Source organism: Chiloscyllium punctatum, chromosome 4 (assembly GCF_047496795.1).
Source record: "Chiloscyllium punctatum isolate Juve2018m chromosome 4, sChiPun1.3, whole genome shotgun sequence".
Lineage (NCBI taxonomy): Eukaryota > Metazoa > Chordata > Chondrichthyes > Orectolobiformes > Hemiscylliidae > Chiloscyllium > Chiloscyllium punctatum.
The window spans coordinates 44076212-44092343 of NC_092742.1; the positions used below are offsets into that span (position 1 = coordinate 44076212).

The following is a 16132-nucleotide window of genomic DNA, read 5'->3' on the forward strand; positions in this document are numbered from 1 at the left end:
AATGAGCAAGTTAGACAAAGGAGAGCCAGTGGACGTGATCTATTTGGATTTCAAGAAGATGTTTGATGAGGCGCTGAATAGGAAGCTGCTAAATAACAGCAGAGCACCAGGTGTTAGGGGCAAGGCACTGGCATGGATAGAGGATTGGCAGAGAATATAGGGGTCTTTTTCAGAATGGCAGTTGGCAACTAGTGGAGTTCCTGCAGAGGTCAATATTGGGACAACAACTATTCATATTATACATTAATGATCTAGACAAATGAACTAAGGGCATTGTTGCTAAGTTTGCAGGTGACAAAAAGGTAGGTGGAGGGATAGGTAGTGCTGAGGAAACGGAGACTGCAGAAGGACTTGACAGGCTAAGCAAGTAACTTGTTATTCACTCACGGGATGTGGGCATCACTGACTTTGCCAGCATTTATTGCCCATCCATAACTACCCAGAGGGCACTTGAGAATCAACCACATTGCTGTGGCCTGGAATCACATGTAGGTCAGACCAGGTAAGGATGTCAGTTTCCTTCCCTAAACTACATTAGTGAACCAGATGTTTTTTCCGATTGTCAACAATGTTTTTGTGGTCACTATTTGACTCTTAATTCCAGTTTTTTTTTATTGAATTCAAATTCCACCATCTGCTGTGGCAGGATTTGAACCCAGGCTCCAAGAACATTACCTGAATTAATAGTCAAGCAATAATATTACTGAGCCATCACTCCCCTTTATGAGTGTGCAAAGAAGTGGTAGATGGAATACAACGTGGAGAAGTGTGAGCATATGCACTTTGGTAGATAGAATAGAGGCATAGACTATTTCCTAAATAGGGAAAAGCTTCAGAAATCTGAAGCACAAAAGGGACTTGGGAGTCCTGTTCAGGATTCTTTTAAGGTTAACATGTAGGTTCAGTTGGCAGTTAGGAAATTAAATACAATATTAGCATTCATTTCAAGAGGACTAGAGCACAAAAACAGAAATGTCTGTTGTATGAGGTTCTGGTCAGACCACATTTGGAATATTATGGGCAGTTTTGGGCACTGTATCTAAGGAAGGATGTACTAGCATTGCAGGGGACCCAGAGGAGGTTTGCAAGAATGATCCCAGTGATGAAGATCTCATCATATGAGGATGTACTCGATGGAGTCTTGAAGAACGAGTGGGAAATCTGATTGAAATGTACAGAATACTGGGAGGCCTGGATAATGTAGATGTGGAGAAGATGTTTCCACTAGTTAAAGAAAATAGGGCCCAATGGCACAGCTTCAGAGATCAGAGATAACCCTTTAGAACTGAGATGAAGAGGAATTTCTTCAGCCAGAGGACAGTGAATATATGGAACTCATTGCCGCAGAAGGCTGCTCAGGTCAAGCCATTGAGTTTATTTAACACAGAAATAGATAGGCTCTTGATTAATAAGGGATTAAGGGTTACGGGTAGAAGGCAGGGAAATGGGGTTGAGAAACACATAAGCGATGATCGAATGGCAGAGTAGTCTCGATGGGCCAAATGCCTAATTACACTCCTATATCTATTAGTCTTATGGTCTTAAAGTGTTGATTCTAATTCCGTCTTGATCAATAGGACGAAATCCTCCTCTATCTGAAAACTCTGTACTTTGTATTAGAAATTATATCAAATGGTGATTACTTCTGCAGTCATAGCACAAAAGAGACAACATTTAGCACAAAATGACATCACTTACAAGACACAAGGGTGGTCCAGTTAGATAATAGAAAACTGTAAATTACTCTAGGCAGAGATTTGGTTTCTGTGTTTAGTTTAAACATTGTAGAGAACTTTAATTTGCAATTAATCACCACACAACCTTGCAATATTACACAGTACACTTATAAAAAGTTGACAATTTCTCAGCTTTCCAATATTAAATTCCACAGTTTTAAAATCAGGAAATTAACCATAAATAACATTCTAAAAACATATGAACATTCGAATAGGAGTACAAGTATGTAATTTACCCTATTCAAGCCCCTGCCCTTTTCAATAAGATTATGGATGATCTCTTAGTGTTATGAATTCCACATTTCCAATTACCTCTATAATCTTCTATCTGACAACAATCTATCTACCATCTTCTTAAAAGTGTTCAAAACCACCACTGTCACTATCTTTTGAAGGACAGAGTTCCAAAGCTGAACAATCTTCGTATCTCTGTCCTAAACAGGGAATACCTAAGTTTAAAACAGTGTCCCCTTGTTCTGCACTCACTCAAGAGAAAAGATCCTTTCTATGTCAACCTTGTCAAGACTGTTCAGGATCTTATAACCAATCACTCCTTACTCTTCTAAACTGCAGTGGAAACAAGCCCAGTCTGTCCAACCCTCCTCATAAGACAACGTGCTCATTCTAGACATTAATCAAAACTGCCCTCACTGATGTGTCAAGTTTTTAATAGCAAAGTTATGATTTGTCTCAGGGTAACAAATTGAACAGCAAAATCAAACAAAGAACTATGGATGCTGAAAATCTGAAACAGAAACAGAAATTGCTGAAGAAACCAAGCAGGTTTGGCAGCATCTGTGGACAGAAAACAGAGTTAATGTCTCGAGACCCTGTCACTGGAATCTCTATTTTGGTTCAATTTTTTGCCACCACAGGAATCAAATTCTCAATGGGTAGGCTCATCAAATGCTGCCAATTCATTTTCTTAAGTGGTCAATTAATGATCTCTTTAGTGCCCTTTATGCTACCATTGTAAATCATGCTGCTGAGGAGCAGGCAAGAAAAGTAACGGCCTTCCCCCTTGGTAAAATTAAGCAATCTGCCTGCTGGATTGGCCCATTCTATGTATAAAAGTGTGGCTCTGGAAAAACACAGAGAGTCAGGCAGCATCTGAGGAGCAGGAGAGTCAATGTTTCGAGTGTAAGTTCTTCATCAGGAATGTCCTGATTCTCAGATGCTGCCTGACCAACTGTGCTTTTCCAGTGTCTCACTTTTTTACTCCGATCTCCAGCATCTGCAGTCCTCACTTTCACCCTGGCCCATTGTATGGGTGACTATGGTCTCAGGTGGGGATGGCAAATGCTCATTGAAAGCCGCACTTGCCTCCAAACCTCCAGATACCGTCCTCTTCCCCATGACACCAATCCAACCCAAACTTCTCCTTGGGAAAGTAACCCTCCTATTTGCTGCTTCTGGACTGTGGTGTTTCTGTGCCTCTAAAGCAGTGCTGCTGGTCACAGGAACCTCCAGCCTCTGACAGACTGGCAGTTTTAAGCAGGGCAGGATATCACTGTAAAATTCACTGTAAAAGCCACTTAGGCTTAAAGTAAGTGTAAGGTAGATGCAAGAGTTGGTCCACCTTCTTCAGATTGCATTTCAGGGGTGTCCACCATGTTCTGGTGTACATTTGCTGCACCTTATAAAGTTAGTTCTACCATTTGGGGTCCCATCTTATTTCTCTCTTCCTGCCCTGTTAGTGAAGGAAAGGAAGGGCTGAAACTTCTATAAATACCTTTTATGAGCCAGATAAGGTTGGTATTTGGTCTAATAATAGATATATTACTCCAAGCCTGCACTAAAAATGCAGTGTGCATTGCAATCATTGGAATTCACCATTTGGCTCACATAAACTATCAGCTGTTTTGAAGATGTCAACAGTAATGCTAACGCTATGGGCCTAATCTTTCAGTGAATGGCAAAGTACACGCCTTTTTACAAGAGTTCAGCAAAGAACACAGCCCTACATAGTTTCTTTTGGCCATTAGTAATTCTGGGTTTAGCTTGATCATTTTAATTGCACAATACCTACACTGTCCGTGCTACTGAGTGACTGTTGACATGTAGTACTAGTTTATTATTCAGAAAGTCTTCAGAATTTAAAGGAACACTCTACAGGCAGATTTGTAATCAGGATTCAGGGAACAGGCATGGCAGCTAGCTCTGGGTCCCAAACCTGCACTCCAGCAATTTACAAAGTTTCAGCCAATCGACAGCCAGACAATACCTGCCACTGGAAGAGGGAGTTGTCACTCTCAACTTGGAAACATGGAGGAAGTCATTGGGAGCCATGGCTTCAAATCCCACCACAAGTAGAAGTGAGTTCATTTTATTTTAAAAGAAAAACTGTTTTATCATAATCTTGGTGGGGGATTCTGGTGGGACAATACTTTCAGGGACTGAAGAACAGTGTGGGTCCAGGGAAGGAGGTCCTTCTCTTCTCTAATAAGACTGTTCAGAAATGTTTCTACATGCCTCTAGAGCTGAATGGACTTGAACCCAGGCTTCCTGGCTCAGAGGTAGGAACACTGCCACCACACCACAAGAGCCCTCAACAGATATGACAGCATATATATCAGATTAATTCAAAGCCCCTAAGACTACTCAGAGGTCTGAACTCACAATCTCATGTTTACAAGGCAGCTGCTTTAACCCACTAAGTCACAGTGCTGTCTGCATTCAGAGAAGGAACAGGACCCCATGGGTGCTTTCATTAACTCTAACTTGTCTCAATTGGCTACCTGCTGTTTGCCGATAATTTGACCAAACCAATTTTTCAAAATAACTCAAGGCCAGAATCTTGGCTGGAAACTGATGGTAAAGCTGGCACTGCCAAATTACTCACCTGCCCACCTCTTACCTCTTGCCATGACAAGTCCCTGCATTGGGAATAATGGTTAATACCTATTTGTAAAGGCAATGTTTGTGACACAGAACTTTGGGCTAACTTTGCATACACACCCACATGGGAACAAGAATGCACTCAAAAGGACACTTTTAAATAAATGTCAGTCACTAAAATATGCTCAAGCATCTCCATAGAGCATATGGTGTATGTTCCTCGGTGTCAACAAATGCAACCTCATACAGCCTCCCATAGCTGACCTCTCCATCATGCAGCCATGTTCAGCAGCTTTCTAAGATGGATACGGGTCCAATAAAAGAAAATAAAGATTAGCATAATAGTGGGCTAGAAACAAAAGCAAAGTGAACATTGTCATAGTTCTATTTCAATTTTCACATTGTGTGGAGTTAACATTGGTGAGCAGAACGAAAAGTTGCAAATTTTTCTATAATTAAGTATTTTGAAAATCACATTCAGAGTTGTATCTTCCTGTTGAAGATACTGACCCTGCTGTAAAAGGTAACAGATTAAAACATACAAAGGAGAAGACAATTCCAACAATATTGGGAAGTTAGGAAACATTTTTGCAGGAACTATATTAAGACAGTGGCAGCTATATCCACCTAAGATATTTTTTCAAAATGTCTTATTTGCAATATTTATACTTATACATTTCTATATTTTATTTTGATTTATGGTGGTTTTAAACTTCCCAATTGACAATATGTGGTGCACAAATGGCTTAGGAGACATGGGTTCAACAACACAGTGGATGGGATTCAATAAAGATCTGGAATGAAAAGTTAGTCCAATGACCACCATATAACTATTGCTGATTTTCGTAAATAACCATCCGGTTCATTAATGCCCGTTAGGGAAGGATACGTGCTTTACTTACTTGATCTGGTAACTCCAGACCCACCATGATCAACTCTTACATGTCATCTGAAATGGCTTAGGAAGCCACTCTGTTGTATGAGACCACGACAAATTGCAAAGCACAGAGAGAAACCAGAGACGCCATCCGTCATTGACCCAAGCATTGGAAATGAGCATGACAAACCCTGCTGTTGATCCTGCAAAGTCTTCCTCACCAACATCTGGGGACTTGTGCCAAAATGTGGAGAGTGGTCCCCAGGCTAGTCAATGTATGTATGTTATGATTCTGTGAATATGATGATATCCCAGCCCATTACTAGGTATCACCATACCTGGCAGCACTGTAGTATATAGTCGGTGGTGGAGGGGGGGCTGTGGTGGGGTGATGGTGTGCTACAGTCAGAGTTTTGGTGTTGTACAGTACAGAAGAGGCCCTTCAGCTCATCAAATCTGCAATTACCTATCTACCCTTCCCAGCACTTGGCCCATTATCTTGAATGTTATGACATTTCATGTGCTCATCCAAGTGCTTTTTAAAGTTGTGAGGCTTCCTACCTCAATTACCCTCCTAAGCAGTGCATTTCAGACCCCTACCACCCCCAGGTAAAAAACATGTGCCTTAAATCCCTTCTAAAACTCGTGCCCTCCACCTTAAGATTTCGCTGCTTTCTTACTGACCCTTCAACTGAGGGGAAGAGCTGCTTCCATGCCTCTCATAATCTTATACAACTCAGTTAGGTCTCCTCTCAGCCTTCTCTCTCCAAGGAAAACAGACCAAGTCTGTCCAGCCTCTGTTCATAGTTAAAATGCTCCATCCCAGACAACATCTTGATGAATCTCATCTGCAACCCCCTCCTTGCAATCACATTCTTCCTATAGTGAAACAACCAGGACTGGACACAGTACTCAGACTGTGGCCCAACCAAAGTTCTGTACAGCTCCAACATGACCTTCCTGCTCTTATAAACAGTGTCATAATTGATAAAGCTAAGTGTTCCATAAGCCTTTATAACTACCTAACAACTTGTCATGCTACCTTCAGGGATCAGTGGACAACGACCCCAACATTCCTCTCATCCTCTGAGCTTCCTAGTGTTCTGCCATTCATTGAGTACTCCATTGTCTTGGTATTTCTTACACTTCACATGGTTAAGTTCAATCTACCACTGATCTGTCCATCTGATCAAAACCAATTATATCTTCCTGTAACCTAAGACCTTCTTCCTCATTATTTACCACTGGCCAATCTTCATGTCATCTATAAGCTTACTTATCAGCCCCCACATTTTCATCTGTATTGTTTGCATAAATCACTAAACAATCAGGGACCTAGTACAGATCCCTCTATGGCATGCAATAGACACCAGCCTCTGGAAATGCAAAGACTTTTCTACCACCACCGTCTGTTTTCTCCCGCTATGCCTTTATTGAATTTATTTAGCCAAGTTACCTGTATGCTCCCTGTTGCCTGTCCTCAGCATTGACTCCAGACCCCATGAAGTGTTATGGTATGAGATCAAACATGGAAACCTCTTGCTGATTACCTCCAACTAAGCTCATGGGTCTGTTGAATACTTTTCTCTATGAAGAACTTTCACTGGTTGGTGCAACCATTGTGGATGGCAAGGGCACAGAATATATGCTGGGTATAGAATATATGCTGGGTGGGGATTCAATGTCAATCATCAAAAGTGCCTCAGCAGCACTAAAATGCACCAGACTAGCCACATTCTAAAAGGACATAGTTGCGAGATTGTGCCTGTGGCAAATAGTGACAAAACCCAACAAGAAAAATAAAAACTTATTTCCTCTTGTCCTCAACAAATTACCTGGTGAAGGTGCATCTAAGTGGTACAGGCTGCGGGTTTAAAAGGTGTTACGAAAGATTGGGTGAGTTATTACAATTGCACATATAATGTATATGTATTGTACATAGCACACTGTGCACTAAGGGTGGAGGGAATGAATGTTTAAGTAATCAGGCTTTAGGTAATTAGTAGCTGGGGTAATCGCTGTAGAATTCATACAGTTATATTATTGGAGGTGATCATTGCCTGGCACTTAAGTGACACGAATGTTACTTCCACTTATCCTAGGCATGAAAGTTGATCCAGTCTTCCTGCATGCAAGCATGGTCTGCTTCATTCCTGAACAGTTACCTGGGATAGAGTACTGTGCAATCTTCAGCAAGCATCCTTACCTTTGGTCTTATGATGGGAGGAATGGCCTGCAGTGTAGATGTAGTAAGAGATAGACAGATTCTCAATCAGTAGTAGAATCGAGGATTACAGGGAAAACACAGGAAAGTGGACCAACCATGATCCTATTGAATGATGGGGCAAGCTTGAATGGCCAAATAGCCTATTTATATTCCTATTTTGTATGGTCTTATTGTGGTTTGATACAGTTGAATGGCTTCCTGGGCTGTGGATCTGGAGTCATATGTAGGCCAGACCAGAAAAGGACAAAAGATACCTTTTCCTAGTGAACACTAATGGATCAGGTACATTTTTGATAACAATCAATGTTAACTGTCATGGCCATCGTGGAGTTCTCAATTACAGAATTATTAATTGAACTGAATTCCACCAGTAATGGTGAGAGGTGAACCACTTTTCTCATGGTATTAGTCTGGATTACAAGTCCAGTAACATTAACACAACATTGTCACTTTCCCCTTCCAATGGGCTTAACAATATTTAAGTGCTATTGTTAAGCACAAAATAAGCAAATTATGTGAATAGTGATATTTCAGAAAATGTCCAAAATGACTTTTACCTTCTCTGTGCTTCCTGATCTTCAGGGGGTGGCCCATTCTGAACTTGACGCTGCACTGTCGGACCTAGAGATCAGATCAAGCTGTTAATCTCTACCTTCAGTTCAACGGTTGACCATAAAATCAAGTAGTCTTGTAAAATGAAAATAAAACGTAAACTAAGTTTGCAATTTCCATAGGCCATCTTCAAGACACCAAAGCTCAACTTTAAAAAGGGGGGAGATTATCATAACACTGATATAATTAATATGCCTGGAAAGTCTAGAGACAAGATGGCCCAACTAATCTGAATAAGCAGGTCTCATGTAAACAAAAGTTTTCAACACCTGACTAGATTCAGTACCTGCTGATGGGTGAGAATGAGAATTTGCAGGCAGGAGGTAGCAGTTGAAGATTTGTGGGAACGGGGACAGCAGCAGTGAATAAAAGGAAGGCTTACTGGGTAACCAGGGCTGTCCAACAGTACGCTGGGTCTCAGGTGCCTGAGGCTTGGGGGTAGGGGGTGCTAAAGAAATGGCAGCAAGAAAGAACTCATTGCTTATTCCCCAGGAAGTCAGATTGAAGGTTTAAGGTACTGCAGTCTTAATGGTGAAAACATCCTTAGGAAGGGACAGGTACAGAAAATCAGAATTGTGGTTTGCATAATGATGGGCATCTGTAATTAAATGTACATGAGGTATTTATTTGGCCAGTATTGGATTTTCCCCTAGTTTAAGGTCACCAAGACCAGAAACTCCACGTCCCTGAGAACTGCCAGTTAATTCAAGGCCGTCAGTGCTATATTTAATTTCATGACAAGGTTCTCATGTTTTTCAGATTTGATTCCTCAAATTGATTGTGATTCTACATAGAAAGATATTAACATTTTTACTCAGCAATTGAATTTGAAGCTGGTAGCTATTATTGTTGTATCAGGAAGTGGCCTGAAATAGTTAACTTGGAATATCTGGAATACGTCTATCCACTGATACCTTTTATACAAATGAGTGTACAGGGAGGATCTAGTCAGGTTGGTGCAAGTTATTGTTGACCAGTTCTACAGTCTACAGCCATGTTGAATAAACCTATTTTAATACTTCCTAGCAGATAACCATGACGCTTACTTAGTGTAAATGAAGTTAATGTTGTTGTCGTATTATGTTAATGAAAACTGTTGACTTACTATTATGTAATTAACTACTTTTTGTTCCTCAAGTACATGCCTCTTCTGCCAAAGACTTATTACTAGTTAATATTTCACCACTTAATATTAGTGACATCTGTAGACTAGTATTACAGGAAGGGTGGGGGACAGGAACTTGACCCATAGAAGGTCCTATCAGAACCTAATACATGCTGCAGGCATCTCCCTAAGAACATCTATATACACTCCACCTGTTTCAATACAACAAAATATGTGAAAGCCTTTTTCTAATTAATTTCTCAAGGCTCTGTCTTGATTAATCAGATTAAAGCTATATCGTTTAAAATTTAAACAAAGCTTGGCAGTTAATTTCCAATCAACATTGATTGAAGCAGTCTTTATCACAACACCTCTACCAATTACAGCCAACTACACAGCATGTTCCTCACTTACAGTATGAATATTGTTTCCCCTTTTTTCTTGCCAATATCAATGGCAAGAAGAAAAGCTTAGATAAAACATTTTCAAAATATCCCCGATGTCTTAGTTTACATTTATCCTTCAAACACCATCATCAGAACAAATTAACTGTCATTTACCCCATGGCTGCTGGTGGGCAGTTGCTAAATATAAATTGGGTGCCAAATTCACTTTCGTAAAAATGATAACACTTCACTCATTAAAAAAAGAATCCTTCCTTTCTTGCATAATTTAAAAATGTATTATGGACATGATGTTTGTATAGTGAAGCACTCACATTTGCCATAAATGATAGATACATTTATTTAATGGATCTGGTATTGATCAATACCTCAACAGTCCAAGAAATGGGCACAGGAAAGGAAACAAATCTGGCCTGCACAGTAATGTTCACATCCTGCCTCACAACTCCAGGGACCCCGGTTCAATTCCAGGCTTGGGCAACTGTCTGTATGGAGTTTGCATATTCTGTCAGGTGTTCCGGTTTCTTCCCATAGTCCAAACATGTATAAGTTAGATGGATTGTCCATGTTAAATTAACCATAGTGTTCAGGGATGTGTAGGTTAAGTGCATTAGCAGGATTATAGGGATAGGGTAGGGGGATGGGTCTGGATGGGATGATTACAGGAATTGGTGTGGACTTGTTGGGCCAAATGGCCTGTTGCCACACTGGTGATTCCATATTTTAAAAAAAGAATTAAAGCCACACCAACCTCTGACCATTTAGCAAATTGAACATTTATTTGCCTTTTAAGTTATGCCCTAAGTTGTAGTCTCATGCTAACCTTTTATTGGTAGAACAATTATTGTACCAGTTTGAAAGTTGCGTGCCTTACCATCATGCTAAATGGGATAAATATCAAAGAATGCTGGCATGAAGTAGTATGAACTATTACAAACATAATTGTATTTGACACAATTTAACACCAGCAACTGACACATTCTCAATTCTACCACTAACATCAAGCTGAGAGAACAATTTTAGTTCGATGAAGAGTGTGGGAGGGCATGCCAGGAGCAGTACCAAACATATGTGAAAATGAGATGTTAACCTAATGAAGCTACAATAATAACTACTTTTAAGCCAAAAGCAGAAGAAATATGCAAAAATAGTTGAAGAAATCTGAAAACCAATGGAGCAGACCTATTCTTTGGAGTCCTACTGAATCGCGTTATGAATGGTGCTGGACAAAGAAACAATTTATTGGGGGAGTAGCCTCCACAGATACCTCCATTCTCAATAAGAGACACCCAGCATACTGGTGCAAAAACAGGATAGAAATACTTGTTATTATCCTCAGCTAGAAGTGCTTAGTCGATGATATATCTCAGTTTCCTCCCAAGGTCCCCAGCATCACAAGTGGGAATTTTCAGCCAATTTGATTCATTGTACATGGTATTAAGAAATAGCTGAAAACAATGGATATTGCAAAGGCTGTGGGCCTGACAACATTTTGCAAAGTACTGCAAATGTTTGCTCCAGACAACCAGTATCCCTAGCCTAGATGTTCCAGTACAGCTACAACACTGTCATCTGCTCAATTATATGGAAAATTATTCAGATGCATTCTATCCACTAAAAACAGGACAAATCCAAGCCAACTAATTGTCATCCCAATATTCTATGCTTGTTTGACAGCAAAGTTATGGAAGGACGTGTTGACAGAGCTGTCAAGCTGCAATTACCCAGCAATAACCTGCTCATTTGATGGCAGGGCTTTTCTTCCAAATCTTCATCAGCTCCTGACCTCATTAGACAAGAGAGCTGAACTCCAGAAGTGAAGTGAGAATGAGTGCCCTTGACATCAATGCAATATATGACCATATGTGCCATCAAGGAATGCCATCAATCCTACCAGCCCGTGGCCGAACACTATAACTCCTCCTCCCACTCTGCCGAGGACATGCAGGTCCTGAGCCTCCTCCATCACCACTCTCTTACCACCTGAAGCCTGGAGGAAGAACGCCTTATCTTTCACCTCAGGACCCTCCAACTCCATGGCATCAATGTGGATTTCACCAGTTTCGTCATTTCCCCTCACCCCACCTTACCCCAGTTCCAACCTTCCAGCTCAACACTGTCTTCATGACCCATCCCATCTGTCCATCTTCCTTCCCACTATCCACTCTATCCTCCCCTCTGACCTACAACCTTTACCCCCACCTCCATCCACCTACTGCACTCTCAGTTACCCTCTCTTCCAGCCCTACCTCCCTCCCATTTATCTCTCCACCCCAGGGGCTACCAGCCTCATTCCTGATCAAGGGCTTTTGCCCAAAACCTCAAATTTTCATGCTCCTGGGATGCTGCCTGGCCTGCTGTGCTTTTCCAACACTACACTCGAGTGCCATCAAGGAACCCTGGCAAAACTTTGGTCCATGGAAATCAGGGGAAATTCCTACTCGAGTTGAAGTAAAAACAAAGGATGATGACTCAATCATTTCAACCTAGGGCATCTCTGCATGAGTTCCTCAGGGTAGTGTCCTCACCCCCAACAATCTTCAGCTGCTTCATCAATGACCTTCCCTCAATCATTAGGTCAGAAACAGAGATTTTCACTGATGATTACACATTCCTGAATTTCCTGAATCTGAACCTGGCCAATAACTAAGTTTGGGCTGAAAGGTGGCAAGTCAATTTTGCACCACACAAGTGCTAAGCAATGACCGTCTTTGTACGAAAGAATCTAACAAGTACCCTCACCCCCTTGATACTCAATGTCATTATCAATGCTCACTCCACTCTCAGCAATGTGTGGGTTACCATTGGCCAGGAACAGATCTCGACCAGCCATATAAATAACGTGACCACAACAAGCTGGGACTTCTGCAGCAATTAAATTAGCTTTGACTTCAGAAAGCTTATCTGCCACTTGTGACCACAAAGCCCAAATCAGGAATGTTGGAATACTCTCCACTTGGCTCAGCACCATTAAGGACAGTTCAGACCGCTTGATTGTCACCATCTAACAGTTTCCATATTCACTCTCCAAAAGAGAGTGGCAGCATTCTGTACTACCTACAGGCTCCTTTGACAGAACTTTCCAAGCACATGACCACTATCACCTAGAAGGACTAGGGCAGTAAGTGTATTAGAAGATTTTGACAAAGCACACGCTACCGTGACTTGGAAATTTAATACCATTCCTCACTGCCTTGCATCAAATTGCTGTATGTTATATCATTTGGAGAATCTGAATGTACATTTGGCAGACTTTAATGAGGATATAAGAGGAGAAGGACCTTGGTGTATATGTGCACAAATGATCAAACGTGGCAGAAGAAATTAAGAAGTTGTTTAAAAGGCAGACAAATTCTATAAATATACAAATTCCTGGAATCCATAAGTATGTCATTTTCCAAAAGTAGTAATCTCCATTGCTTGCTGCTCTCACATTTACTTTTTTTTAACCCTGACTCCATCACCACATTTCAGTGCTAAACTTCCAATGCTGGTGGTTTCAGAAATATGCAGCACAATTTTAATCAAGCTAATTCCTGATAACGAAGGATAGTAAGGGGAAAGCCAAGATTTCTCCTTCTTACCACACTAACTGTTGTATTCTCGCAAGTTCATTCATTTACAAACACACTGAAGAATTGTTGGTCCTTTAGATAGATGGTTTAAGAGGGTTAAGTGGGTAAAGAGTTAGGGGAATTAGGTAAAAAGCTAAGGGAGTAGAGTGGCAAATGGCTGGTGTGGCAAGTAGGGAGGGTGTAAGGTGAAAAAGTGGCAAGGTGGATTGCATAGATATTGTTGATATGGCAAAAGGATACGTAAGTGGCAGGATGTGTAAGGTACAGAGTGAGTGAGTGGGTAGTAGAACTAGGGCTAGTGAAGTCAGGTTGGTGCTAGGGATTCAGGTCCGATTAACAGGGTTTTGGGTTTGTCCAATAGAGGAGACAGGGGAGTCAGGTCTGGGGCAGGATATTAAGTCCAGGTTGAGTGTAGTTCATAGGGTCACGGTATAGTCAAAGGGGTTAGTGTGAGTGACTTGGGGAGGGGGAGGTGTGTCAATACACAGGAGAGGGTAGGGAAGGTCATTTTATAGTTAGCTGGGTGTTAGAGTAGATTTTAATTCCTCTCTTTCCTGGCTAACAGTTCTGGTAAGGAAGACTGGTTCAGAATTTAGGCTTTGGAGAATTCCAGATGCTGAGTAATTGTTCATTGACAGTTTAAACATCCCAAGCAATTATCACATACTCAGTAAATTGGAATGTCTGAGATATTCCGACTAACCAAAGACTGGAAAATCTGGAGTGGTGGAATAGCAGTAATATCACATGACTAGGAATAAATTTGCTATAAATTCTGTGCCTTACAATTGTGTTCTCCACAACCACCTGATGAAGGAGCAGCGCTCCGAAAGCTAATATGCTTCCAATTAAACCTGTTAGACGATAACCTGGTGTTGTCTGATTTTTAACATCATATGACTGGTAATCAAGGACCCAGGCTATATTGATTGGAGACATGGGTTCAAATTCAACCATGCCAGTCGATTGAAATTTGGATGCAGTGCAAAAATGTGGACTAAAATACTAACCTAATGTAACATGCGATCCCTATGGATTGTCCCTTACTAACGTCCCCTAGGGAGGGAAGTTTGAAATTGTTCTTGTTAGGCCAATGTGTGACTTCAGACCATCAGTGGTGCTGTTGACTCTTAGTTACCCCCCCTATGCATTTAAGGATGGACAATAAATGATGGTCTAGCCTATGTCTTTTGAATGAATACTTAAAAAATATAGCAAAACCTTTTCAGAGCTCTGCTTCAGCTTTAACAGGAGTATTGCCTTCAATCCTACACACAACACTTTAGGAAGAATGTGAGTAGATGTAGAATAGATCTATGAGAATGATTCCAAGAATGAGACACTTCTGGTACATGCACAGTTTGTGGAAGTTGGGACTCATCTCTTTAAAGAAAAGAGGTTAGGAGGAGATTTGATAGAAATGTTAAATGTCAAGGTGGGGTAGATTGAGAGAAACTTGCCATTGGTAGAAAGGGTCAAGAGCCAGAGGATACTGATTTAAGGTGACTGGCAATAGGACTATAGTTAACATGGGGAAAACCTTTTTTTTAAACTTAGTGAGTAGTTAGGATCAGGAATGGACCTCCCAAGGGAGAATACTGTGGTGGTGTTTAAAAGGAATTAGATATTGACCTGAAAATTTACAGGAAAAGGCAGGAGAGTGGGACTAGCTGACTTGCTTTTGCAGAGAGCCAGCACAGACATAACAAGTCACAAGGCTCCCTCCATACTACAAGCATTTTATGATTGATGTAGCTTAATGTTACATTTCTAATCTGCTCTGGCTCTCTAGGGCACCACCTAACACTGAATGTCACACCATCCAATGCAGTGCAGTCAGTAAGAATGTTCTAAATTTCAAAAGATCCTGGAATAGCTAACATGTGTAGTCAGTATAACGATAGCTGTCTCATCTAAAGGTTACCCTTGGAATTGGCTACAGGAGTCAATCTCATGTCAGTATTTTAGCAACTGATTTGTGTCACAGTAAACATTGAGTGTACTTTAATGCAAATCTGGAGGCAACATAAGAATACATATGAATATAGAATCAGAAGCAGGAATAGGTCACTTAGTCCCTTCAGGTTATGTCATAGCTGATCATATTATTCCGCATTCCTATCTATCTACAATCATCTCTCACACAACTCCCCCATTTTACTGAGCAAAAACCGATCTATCTCTGTCTTAAAACAATTCAAATATTTAGCTTCAATCGGTGTTTGAAGGAACAGTATGTCAAAGCCTCACAAAATGTTATGTGAAAAGACTTTTCCTCATCTCTGTCTAAGATTGTTGAACTTAATTTTTAAAGTGCTCTTTATTTCTAGAATCTCCCATCCTTTTCCAAGTGCACCATGTCAAGACCTCTCAGGATCTATATGTTTCATTCACTCTTATTCTTCCATCTACTAAACAGAGATAAATCTAGCTTCAGCCTTTTCCTCATAAGAAAGCCCACTCATTCCAGTCTGGTAAGCCTCTTCTAAACTGCTTCCTATGCTTTACAGCCTTCCTTAAATAGGAAACCAATGCTATACATAATAATACGAAGCTGGTCTCATCAAAACCTTGTATAGCTGAAGCGTAGCCTTCCTACTTTTGTACCCAATTCCCTTGAAATAAACAGCAACATTCTATTAACTTGCCTAATTAACTGAATTAGTACTTGAAGATATCTTTTTTACCATTCTTGCATTAGGTCAGCTAAAATCTTCCCGCATCTCAGAGCTCAGCAATATCTCTGTTTGGATAATAT

At 40.7% G+C, this 16132-nt stretch overlaps 1 protein-coding gene across 5 annotated transcripts in view; it reads right to left on the reverse strand.

The window, feature by feature from the left end:
• Window positions 1–16132, reverse strand: part of LOC140476240 (ena/VASP-like protein) — a 266243-nt gene that overhangs the window by 46187 nt on the left and 203924 nt on the right. For all 5 annotated transcript variants that reach the window (XM_072568522.1, XM_072568523.1, XM_072568521.1 and 2 more), the window contains one exon: window positions 8236–8299. In XM_072568522.1, the coding sequence (XP_072424623.1) occupies window positions 8236–8299 (64 nt within the window). The remainder of the gene's footprint in view (window positions 1–8235; window positions 8300–16132) is intronic.